Below are 12440 nucleotides of genomic sequence, written 5' to 3' on the forward strand. Positions count from 1 at the left end.
GGAAGAATATAATTTAGAAGGGGGGGACAAGGAAGTTATGAAAGAAATAGGAGAAAGTATAGAAAAAGTGGAGGAAGTGAAGAAAAAAATCCAGGAAGAGGAAACACAGAAAGTAATCGTATCACAACCCCAACCACAACCACCCCCGCAACCAGGTGGTGACGGCTGCAAGGATAAAAATACCTTATGTGATCGTGTTAAATGTGTAGCTGAAACATGGAGAGCAAACAGGGAGATAAATGATCAAATATTCGGAAGGAGCTGGGTAAGGATTCCTACTATTGATTATAGTACAAAGGAGCATAATGAATAATACACCATCTTTGTACTGGCGCCAATATTTGTATACACATATTGTGCATAAACTTAGTATATATATATATGTTCCTTGCTTTCTCTTTTTTTTAGCCGAATTCATTTTGGAATGGCGATGTCAAGAATAGATTGGACGCACTGTCCAATGCTATGAAGAATGGGAGTAATAATACTGGGGACGCTGATAATCTATGCAAAGAAGTTAATGGAAAAGGAAAGACAGCGACGGAGAAAGAGAAAGTGGCTTGCAAGTACATCACTAAAGGTTTACAGCATATATATGGTATTGGGGTGGATAAGAAACATAAAAAGCCGGATGAAGCGAAGGATAACAGAATATTTTATCAAACTATGGAATGCGCCTTCCTGAATGCATACGCAAATATGCTTATAAAGAAGACAGAGGGGCATGCGTGCCCCATCACGGAGCAGCAAATACAAGATATGTTTAGTAAAGGGAATACAAAGAAGGGTACTTGGTGTACGGGTGAGGATGCTAATAATAATAAGATGGAATGTGTTGAGTGCAAAAGGGATAAGGACTACGGAAATTGTGAAATAGATTATAAAGGGAATGGTTACCAAACCAAAGATAAGGTAGAAGAGAACGTGAATAAACTGCTTGATAAAGACAGCAAAATACAAGAATCTCTAAGAACTATAAGTTCTATACTTAACTCCTTATGTCATCGTGCTCAATGTGTAACAATTAATTGGTTTGTGGACAGGAAAACTGATGGCGGGACACCACAGAACTGGGTAAGAAGGGAACAATATTTTTTGTTCACTGTATTGAATGTTATTTCAATGGATTATGTACCTTGTACATATGACAAAAAAAAGGGGAGGGAGAACAACCATAAATTATGTATATACTTTAAGCATATATACCTACATATACATATGTATGTATACATATATAGGTATATATGCAATGTATGTATATGGACACATATATGTCCTGTTCTTCCCCTTCTTTTCTCTTTCTGCAGTGTAAATTTTGGGCAGAAAACGACGTTGGACGCGTATTTAGGGAACTGTCTAAGGCTATGACTGATAATAGTAAAAATATGGACAACTATTGTAATAACGTCGGAAATTCAAATAGTGCAGAAAAGAAGGTATGTCAATATATTACTAGGGGATTAGAACGTATATATAATTCTCAGGAACACGGGGATTGGAAGGAGACAGAACCTGACAAACAAAAAAAGATGAAGAACAACCAACATTTTGATCGAGTTATTGGATGCATTTTCCTGAACGCTTATGCAGATAAATTGGAAGAAAAGGCTAAAGAAAAGAGTTGTGAAGTGAAGGAAGGTATAAAAAATGCCTTTGACAAAAGTGAAGATATTAAGAAGAACACATCTCCATGCAATGGTATATATACTAATTGTGTTTCTTGCACAAGGGATAAAAGTTATGTAAATTGCACACTAAGCGTGGATAATGACCTGTGGGATAAGGGCGCAGATAAAAAATGCGTTAAGAACGGAAATTATATGAAGAAAGAAGTGGATGGTATGCTGGACCCAGAGACGAACAGGGATCAACAAGTACAGAGCGCTCTGTCTGCATTAAACAACCTATGTCAATCTACCGCTAAACCAGCTGCTGCCAAGCCAGCCGCCACTAAACCAGCAACTACGAAACCGGTAGTACACTCATCCTCTACACGGACAGAAGCAACAAATGGAGTAGACAAAGCAGGTAAGGATGCAACATCTTCCATTAACACTCCCAAAAAAGTAGATTGCAACAGCCAAGTAGCTGACGCTAATGTAGATATCAGTGTGTGTTTAGATGATTCTAATAATCTGCCAACATCATCCAGTACTAATCTGGATGAGGAAAATGAAGCCAAGAGAGGGGAAGGTCCTAAGGGTGCCCCAGGTAGTGTAGCAGGTAAAGTTACTATAGATAAAGGTACGGCTGAACTTCCAGGTCTTCCCAAAAATATTAATTCAGGTACTGTAAGCGATCCCACTCCCACCGCCCATCCCCCAGCACCAGCTGCTCCTGCTCCTGAGGGAAGTTCCAACGCAGGTGTCCCAGGTGCTGTCCCTGGTGTTGGTACTCCAGATACTGCTCCCACTGCACAAGGATCAGGTGGTGCTGCTGTTCCAGGTGTTGCTCCTGGTGGAGGCGGTGGAGGTACACCTTCTGCTCCTACTAAAGACAGTACAATTAACCAGGATAAAACTTCATTAAATACTGTTCCAGTGTCAGCACAAAAACCACGAGCACCTGCTCCAGGACCATCACGAACATCATTACCTAGAAGTGCTACAACAGGAGGAGCAGGTGGTTCAGGGAGCAGTACCAAAGGCCTCCTTCCCATTCAACCTGTTAGTAACCTTATAAACATTTCTGACCTTACCCCATACCTTCCTTTGGCTCCTGTCTTCATTGGTATGTCTTCTGTGACCTACCTCCTTTGGAAGGTAAGAACAAAAGAATAAAAAACAAAAAAACACAAAACGAAAGAAAGAGAGGAATTTAAAAAAGCATAAAAAAAAAAAAGAAAAAGAAAAAGAAAAAAAAAAAAAAAAAAAAAAAAAAAAAAAAAAAAAGAGCAAAGGAAAAGGGAAAAAAAAAAAATAATAAAGGTGAATGCATGAGTGAGTGAAGGTGTGTTGTATTACGCATTTTAGGGTGACTGTGTGTAGGATTTCGCATTTTAGGGTGTGTATGTGTAGGATTTCGCTTTTTTGGGATGTGTGTGTAGGATTTAGCATGTTAGGGGTGTGTGTGTAGGATTTCGCATGTTATGGTATGTGTGTAGAATTTCGGATTTTAGGGGTATATGTGTAGGATGAGACATATAAAGGTGTGTGTGTGTAGGATTTCGCATTTTAGGGTGTGTGTATGTAGGATTTCAAATTTAAGGGGTGTGCATGTAGGATTTTGCATTTTAGGGGTGTGTGTGTAGGATTTCACACTTAAAGTTATGGTTTCAAGGTATAAGTATAGGTATATGGCCTGGTATTTAATTTTTAACAGACGGATTGCTTGCAGAAGGGTGCATCTAAATAAAGGAAAAAATAAAAGAGAAAGGAAGAAAAAAAAAAAAAAAAATAAGGAAAAGAAAGAAAAATAAATAACGCATCCTGTATTAGATGTAAAATTTGCACTTATATTATAATGATAATTCTTGTTTTAAGAGCAATATTTCGCACCTTAAAAATTACTTACCCCCCCCTTTCTTTCTTCCTTTCTTCCCTTCTTTTTTTTAGTATTTTTTCCTCGGTAAAAAAAGACGTCGTTACAAAAGAGCTCATCAAGTACGTGGTCCCTCTCGCTTGGAAGAACAACTCCTTGATGATGTGGACGACCAGGCAGATGGTCCACGTGAATATACCTTAGTAAAGAAACGCAAACAACCAAGATCTGCTCCAATGAGAAGGAGGAAAAGGGAGCGTCCCGCCCACCGTGTTGGTCGCCGCACCATTATTGATATTCATTTAGAAGTCATAGACGAATGTCAAAAGGGGGATGCACATTCGATGAAAGAAGACTTTTTTGAAATTTTGGTTCAGGAATTTATGGGAAGCGAATTCATGAAAGAAGAAAATGTTCCTATGGATGAGGTTCCAAGTTCTGATTGCGGGTTTAGGGAGGAAGACTTTATTCTTACAGAAGATATTCTTGAGGAAGGTGTTCCTAAGGAACAGGTTCCAAGTTCAGATTCCGGGTTTAGGGTGTAGTAAATATATATATATATATATTTTTTTTTTGTTGTTTTGTATTAAATTGTTTAGATGTTCATGTGTAATTAATATAAGCTGGAAAAAAAAAAAAATTTTCGCCACTTTATTCTTATTTGTTTGGTAAATTCTTTTTTACGGAAGATTCAAAATGATCATTTACTTTTTTCACAAATTTTTGTCTTTGTAATTTTTTTTAATCTTAATAAATTGTTTTATTCTACTTCTCCTTTAAGTTCTAATTTAGGATATTTGAAGAGTGTGTTTCAAATTGTGCGAAGGTTCGCGGAGGAGGTCCGCCGTCCTTTTTTATGTTATACACATCTTTTAGATGCACAGTTCACATATGAAGCAGGAATAATAATGTTAACATAAAAGGGAGGAAAGTTGCGTCCTTTCCCTTCTTTTTTACCTTGATTATTTAAGTATAATATTAGTCAAAAAGAACTGCCAAATAAAAAAGAAGGGGCACTAATTTTGTTCCCCTCGGAAAATTAATGGGTACAACACTGCGCAAAATGTCATATCCACTCTTGTGTTCATACCCCCTTTTTTTTATTCCGTATTTTATGGTCGCTCTTCTGTTGTACAATGAGCTTAAACAAGAGTGCGCAGATATGATTTTTATTAATAATATAAGGTGAATTACATGTAAAAACACACGCGGAACGCACTGATGGTTTGTTCCATTTTCGTATCCGCGAGAAAAATATTGTACATTCCTTATGCACGAATGAATTAAAACAAAGAATGAAGGTTTCCCAGCGGAATATATAAAGGGGCAAATGGAAAAAAACGTACTTTGTACACTGCTCAAAAGAGAAGAACATAGATTGGGAACTGTGCAAAAATTGTATAAAATGTACACTGCCGTGAAAGGGCACTACTGTGATAAAGACCTGTAGAGCCAAGTTGGGTTGTACAACCCATGAATTTTTTTTCGGACCTTGCAACTAGAATTTCAGTCCACCTATTTTGTGCACAACTTCCTTAAAATTTTCATTTGGACAATATAATTCGAACGTGATTTCATTTTTGCGCTACTTCCTTTAAACATTTTTATTTGGGCATTTGCAATTATAGAATTTCATCCACTTTTTTTGTGAAGAACAAAGTGGAGATTAAGCTTTTCGCAAAGGGGAAAGGCCACACTTTGGTGGATGAAAAGAGGGGAAGGGAGTGCAATCCAATCATATGTGTGTCTCTCTCTGTTGAAGAGGGTTTGCTAGTCCACTGTGCGGGGCGTTGCTTTCCCACTAAGCAGTTTTCTTTTGTATGTCTGGTTTGACGGGCGTGCCCCGCCACAGAACAATTGCGGAGGGGGCGGGAGAGTCAATGTGAGAGGTATTTTATTATTGTGTTTACATGGATGGGATGCTGAAATTTAGTAACACTTGTTCTTTCAACAATGTGGAGAGTCTGACACATATGGTGGAGCCGCAAAAGAGGGACGACCTAAGGGAAGTAGGGGGATGTTCATAGTATCGGTAATGCATATATATTCCGCAGTCCTCTGAACATTTATAAGAGTCGCCGTCTATAGCGAGTGGTATATATGTTTATATGGTACGTATGTGGTAAGGTAGTAGGGGAAAGAATAATGTTGAAAAGGAAGGGTGTATAAGGAAGGAAGTATCTAAGGAGGATGTAAAGAAGGAATAAGAAGGAATAAGGAAAGAAGGAAAGAAGGAATAAAAGGAATAAGGAAGGAAGAAAGGAAGGAAGGAAAAGAAAAGAAAGGAGCAGGGGAACAAAGAAGGGGAAATACCATTTTGCCTTTTACACTGTATAAACTTTGTGCGGTTACTTATATTCTTCGTGGTTGGACATTACATTCCAATGTTACATCACATATGGTGTGTTACGTTTACATGCGACACTACATGTTCTGATAGCCTACCATCCCGCGACCCCCCGCATTCTTATTTTTTCTTTCCCTTTCTCTGGTAGGCGGTCTTGTGTATGCAGTAGAACGTACTGTGGAATCGTCTATTGTGGAACCTGTTTCCGAACTTCCTGTGAAGTCCACTGTTGAAGCTTCTGTTAAATCGTCAAATTGTTGTTGGCTTGATCTTTTCTTTCTTCTGTTGCTTCTTCCTACACTGTTTCCAAAATGGTTACCGAACCAGGAGGTTAGTGGGGAATACTGAAGGGAAGGAAGGGTTAAGAGGGAAAGGGTTAAAGGCTTTAACACAAGTGTTAGAAGGAGGAGGAATGAAGGGAAAGGATGTCTAAGGAAGGAAGGTTGTTGTTAGGTGGTTGGTGGTAGGTGGGTTGTTAGGTGGTAGGTAGGTTGTTAGGTGGTAGGTAGGTTGTTATGTGGTGGTAAGTGGAAGGTTGTTAGGTCGTAGGGTGGAAGGAAGGTTGTTAGGGGTGGTGTTTGTTGGAAGGAAGGTTGTACTATTATTTATATTTCTCAACTATTGTTGTAGTACTTACCTTATATAATAAGAAAGGGGTACCTATTGTTGCTAACGTACCAAAGATAGAAGAGATGGAAGAAGTAATGGTGGCGGTACGGAGGTCTTCTTCTGCTTTATGTATAGCTTCGCTCACTGCTTTGTTCACGGCTGTAGAGGTTGCTGTTTCTGCTTCAGCCTTAGGTATGAATGTTTCCTCTGTGAGGGAACATGTCATATCTCCATTTGTTGTGGCTTCCAGAGCACATTTTTGTTTTAGCAGTTTAATCCTATCATAATATAACTTGTACTTACCGTTAGTATGATCGCAATATTCCGTATTGTAGCCGCTTCCCTGTGTGCATTTTTGTTCTATGGAATTATATGCTTCAATAATTCTACCCATGTATTTAGAACATTCGTCTTCACATGTGGCTCTGAAACCATTTGTACGACTATATATGGTGTCAGAATTATAGAAGAAGTCGAATAGTTCTTTCCGTCGTTTGAAATCATCCTTGTCAATGGATGCAGGATTAAGTTGACATCCCTGGTCCCGATATGCGGTACCTATGCCGGAGCGAATAAGAGCTAGGAGGCTCTTGAAGTCTTGATCATTTAGGCGACTCCTAGATAATTCATGCCCTATCCAATAATATAGGAAAATACAAAGGTCCTTACGGTATGGACTCTGCTTGATTTTATACATTGCACATACATATTTCGCCGCCTTCATAATTTTCTGACTAATATCACTTCCCACACTACTACTATGACCTTGAAACTGCACCCTTATACTTTCGGTGCACCCGTCTTCACAATTTTCTGTGTTCCTTTCTTGGCTTCCGAATACATCATAGAAATTTAATTGTGACGGTAACTGTTTTGCAAGTTCCTCCTGTAAATATATAATTGGCAAGGAAATTTGAATACATGAATATGCGCAATTCCACGTATTTTCTACATTCCTGAATTCATTGTGTGTATTATTGCATAGAGAATAATGTATATATTATAAATACATTATTATTTATATTGGAATGGAAGGAAGAGGAAAGGGAAGGAACGTACCCATGATACTGGTGTCGATTCCATGGTTCATGTACATTCTTTTTTATACAGTTTACTTCTTTTAAAGGATTATTTATATATATCTATTCACTCAGCATAAAGGAAGTGTATGCAAAAATTTTTGTTTTTCTCTATTGCTGTATGTGTGAAATTTTTACTTTTCTTCTAATCCAATAATGTACATATATTTCGTTTAATTTTTACAATCAGTGGTAACACATTATATGTATACCAAATTATCACATGTGCAACTAGCACAAGGTGAGAATAAGTGTGTTAAAGGAAGTCGCATAATAGAACAGAAAGAGAAGGAAGAACTTCCTTATATACCCCGTAATTTATGCACTGCACTATTCAACGGTAGGTTAATGATCATAACACTATATTACTACGTATCTCATTCAATTATTATGTATATATGGGGAAGGTTGTTTGGAAGTGGGGAAGGGTAGCACAAATTCCCCTTCTGAGCATGAGAAAAAAAAAATTTGAGCTCCTTGCTATTTATTGCATATTTTCTTGTAATTCAAAAGGAGGGATTATTAAAAAATATTTGTTCACATGCACATATATGTACTACATAGTTTATACGTACAGAATTTTTTTTCTCCTTACCACTGTGTGTGTATATATATTCATCCATATATATTTAGTGGGAAGAATTTGAATTTTTTAAAAAAAGTAAAGACGGGAGAGTGTGGTGGTGTGTGGAATACAGGGAAGGAGTTACATGGAATTATATATATGAATGGAGGAAGAAGAAAAAAAAAAGAAAAAAGGATATGTGTGTGCGTACGCCTTCCTCCCATAAGAGTACTGTTTTCATGGTGCACCTCTGTATATCATCTTCCTATTCAGGATGAGTACATTATACATTTCTCCTTCTTTTCGTTCTTTTCCTTTCTTTTCTTTCCTTTATTCCATCCTCCATTTATTTCTTCCCTTTTCCCTTTCCTTCCTTTCCCTTCCCTTCAGGGAAGGAAGGAATATTACCTTCCTAAAGAGGAAGGAAGGATGTCTAAGGAAGGACTTCAAAGAAGGAAAGGGAGGTTCCATGGAGTAAAGTAAGGGTCTAAGGAAGGGGTGTTAATGGAGGAGGTTGTTTCCCTCCCGTTTCTTTCTATAATGCATTCTTTCTTTAAGCAATGTCAATGAACAAAATGTTAATTATATATATCGATAGAACAAAATGAACAATGTTCATTATATAGGAACAACGGACAAATATAAAATATAATGCACACAAACCTCTTATATATTAAAGGAAAAAAAAAATAATGACACCTTTTTAAGGTGGAATTAAGAAATTATACATAAGAACATAATAATATAAAAAGGGCGGAACTATACATACACATACATCATATCACATACATCACATATAAGGAACATTCTAATTTTTGATCTTCAATTATGAACTAACTGCACAAAGTGAGAATTGCGCAGAATTATGGCATAAGGGTATAATATAGCATAGCATAGGAGCAATGGTGCTATACACACACTAATATAAAGAAGGGACCTTACGTTCCTTCCTTTCACCACCCCTAACAACCTTCCTTCTACCCCTAAGATCCTTTCCTTCCACTTTAGACCCTCCTTTTCTTCTAACCCCCTTCCTTCTAACACCCCTATCAACTATTCAGTTTTTTCAGATTTGTTCTCTTTAAGTAGAGCAACCTGTTCTTCTGCAGATGGTTTGCATTTTAATATTTTTTTGCACAAATTTTTTCCTTTCTTCGAGAACGAAAATCCTATTAGTATAAATAGTAATACTAATCCAATGACTGCATAAATTACAATTTCGGGTACGGTAGGCGCGTTCGCAAGAGTATCCATCGAACTTGTAGCATACTTAACGAGCGCGCCTATAGGACTTGGAATCCACATAAAAATGAGGAACACAACTAATAAGAGCGCTATCCATTCATGTGCTTTAAACTTACCACGGAATAATCTACATATAAATCTATCACTCCAACTCCTTTTCTTCTTTGAACACGGTGCTTCATTCTTTTCTTCATTCTTTGTTCCATTTTCTTCATGCTTTGATTTTGTTAATTCCACCTTCGGTTGTGGTTCTTCAGATTGTGTATCTTCTGGTGGTGAATTATTCAATTCACCTTCAGGTGGTGAATCTTCAAATGGGTTGTTAGGGGTGGTGGGAAGGTTATTAGGTGGTGAATCTTCAAGAAGGTCGTTTGAAGTGGGAGGAAGGTTGTTAGGTCGTGTATTTTCTTTGGGTGATGATTCTTCAGGAAGGGGAATTCCTTCAGGGAGTGATTCTTCAGGTGGGTTGTTAGGGATGCTAGAAGGAAGGTTGTTAGGTGGTGAATCTTCAGGGTGTGAATCTTTGGGTGGAAGATGGTTGTTAGGTGGTGTATATTCTTTAAGAAGGGATTCTTTCGAATTGGATTTTTTGTATCGGTGACCGCCGAATGGGTTCTTTTCTTTTGGTGGTCGTTCATTTGTGTTGTTCTTGGAGCAGGAATTTGTACTACTGCCACCATAGGTGTATTTATTCTCCCGCTGTTTTGTTTTTACACTACTTCCACTTGTAGATAATGATGATCCTACCGTGGTTATGGTGCTTGGATCGGGCAAATCATATAAATCATAGAGACCTCCACTTCGTATCCCTTTACTCCATGATGATGACGTGGCACTTCCCCATTTTGCGCTCCATGTTGATGTGTTACATCCTGACGTGGTTTTGCCCCATGATGGGGTTGCGTGCACTAGGACCTAAAAAAAAAAAAAAAAGAGAAAAAAAGAGAAGGGTTGTTAGGGTGATGGTAGGTGGAAGGCAGGTTATGTTAGGGGTGAAATTCCCGCTTCTATTTTTATTATAGAAGTGTAAAAAAAAATATTCATTCATAATCATAATGAATGTGTATGTGTGTGTGTCAAATTTCTAAAAAAAAAAATGTAACAGCTGCTCCTATCGTCTTACGTAATCCGGATATTGCGAGAGGTAGAGTATCAAACTAAAAATTAGGACTTTCGCAGAAGGTGCCATTTTTTTCCCCCTCTTTTCTTTTTTTCTTTTTCTTTTTTTTTTTTCTTTTTTGTTCTTTTCCTTTTTTAAAAATGAAGGAAAGAAGTTTATTAAGTAAAAGTGTAGATTTTTTTTTTTTTTTTCTTTTTTTGTTTCTTTTTTTTTCTTTTGTTCTTTTTAATGTGGAAAATGTTTTAATTTAGGTCGATAGTGAAGCTCTTCGAGTACACGGCATTTGATTAACTGCTTTATTGTAGGGATGTGTGTATGAAAGTGTAAACTTTTTACATTTAAATTTTTTACTTTTAAACTTTTTTTTATTTAAAATTTTTTTTTTATTTTTTCTAAATTTAAAAATTAGAATGTGAACAATAACATAGATATGAAAAGTTATGTAATAATTTAAAATAATGGTGAAAAAAAAAGTAGTTCATTTTTTTTAGCATATGTATTATACGTTGGTTAAAAGAACTTAAGTTAAAAGTGGTTTCTATTCCTGAGAAAAAAAATGTAACACCTACACCCCCTTTCCTTCTAACAACGTTCCTTCTAACACTCACTCCACAACATTCACTCCGTCACTCCCTACGCTTCACTTCTCTATAATCTTCCCTTCACTCCCCCACACTCACCATCTTCCTCACACCCTCTTCACATCACATCCTTCATCTTTTTCCTTCACTCTGTTTCCTTCACTCCACTTATCTCACACCCTACCCCTTCATTCCCATTTCTTCACTCTTATTCCTTCACTCCTCCTTTCCTTCTACAGCCCTTTCTTCCACAACCCCTCACTTTTACTCCTTCACTCCCACTCCTTCACTCCCACTCCTTCACTCCCACTCCTTCACTCCCACTCCTTCCACACACATTCCTACACTCTCATTCCTTCACACCTTCCACCTCAACCATCAAACACCTACCTCCATCAAACCTAACACCCAAATCTGCACCCCTCTGCACACTTCCCTCAACGTACGCCCTTCCACCCCTAACACAACTTCCCTCCCACCTACCACCAACCTAACAAACTTCCTTCCACCTACCACCAACCACTCGTAACACTCCTTCCTTCCACCCTATGACCTAACAACCCACCTACCACCCAACCACTTAAGAACCCACTTACCACCCAACCACCTAACAACCCTTCCTTCCACCACCCCTAACAATCGTCCTTCCTTCCACCCTACCACCACCCATAACAACCTTCCCTTCGACCCACCTACCACCTAACAACCCCTTTCCATTTAAGAATAGCAAAATAGAACATAGAGTTAATGTAACATGCTGAAAATTTTTTTTAAAGAAGAAAGGCAGTTGCGCAAGCCCCCCTTTTTCCCTTCTTATATGTACATAATAAAGGAGTGCATATGCGTGCGTGCGTGTACAACGTAATAGGGAAGCATGCGTGTAATATACATAATAATAATAATGCAATGTTCTGCAATGTTCTACAATGTCCTCAAAGAATAGCGTACGGAGAGAACTATCATATCATATTGTACTAAAGGAATGAACGAATCTAAAAGGAAGTGAAGGAAAGAAGCGTCTAAGGCAGGAATGAAAGAAGGTGTTTAAGGAAGGAAGGGAGGATCTATGGAGGAAGGTCTAAGGTGGAGGATCTAAGGAGGAAGGAAGGAGGGCCTAAGGAAGGAACGAAGGAAGGGGTCTAAAGAGGAGGAAGGAAGGTCTAGGGAAGGAGGAAAGAAGGAATAAGGAAAGGAATGTCTAAGCAGGAGGGAAGGAAAGGAAAGGTCTAAGGAATGAAGGTAAGAAGGAATAAGAAGGAAAGGAGTGAAGGAAGGAAAAGAACGAATGAAGGAAAAGAACGAATGAAGGAAAAGAACGAATGAAGGAAAAGAACGAATGAAGGAAAAGAACGAATGAAGGAAAAGAACGAATGAAGGAAAAGAACGAATGAAGGAAAAGAACGAATGAAGGAAA

The 12440-nt window shown here is 37.9% G+C and overlaps 1 protein-coding gene across 1 annotated transcript; it reads left to right on the forward strand.

Moving 5' to 3' along the window:
* Positions 1–3462: 3462 nt before the first annotated feature.
* On the forward strand, positions 3463–4025 carry PCOAH_00011560 (SICA antigen; the record flags this gene model as incomplete). Its single annotated transcript, XM_020057965.1, has 2 exons — positions 3463–3474; positions 3555–4025. 2 exons carry the CDS (start codon positions 3463–3465, stop codon positions 4023–4025), a joined length of 483 nt encoding a protein of 160 aa, XP_019913515.1.
* Positions 4026–12440: the final 8415 nt, after the last annotated feature.

The sequence above is a fragment of the Plasmodium coatneyi genome, chromosome 5 (genome assembly GCF_001680005.1).
Source record: "Plasmodium coatneyi strain Hackeri chromosome 5, complete sequence".
NCBI classification, from domain to species: domain Eukaryota; phylum Apicomplexa; class Aconoidasida; order Haemosporida; family Plasmodiidae; genus Plasmodium; species Plasmodium coatneyi.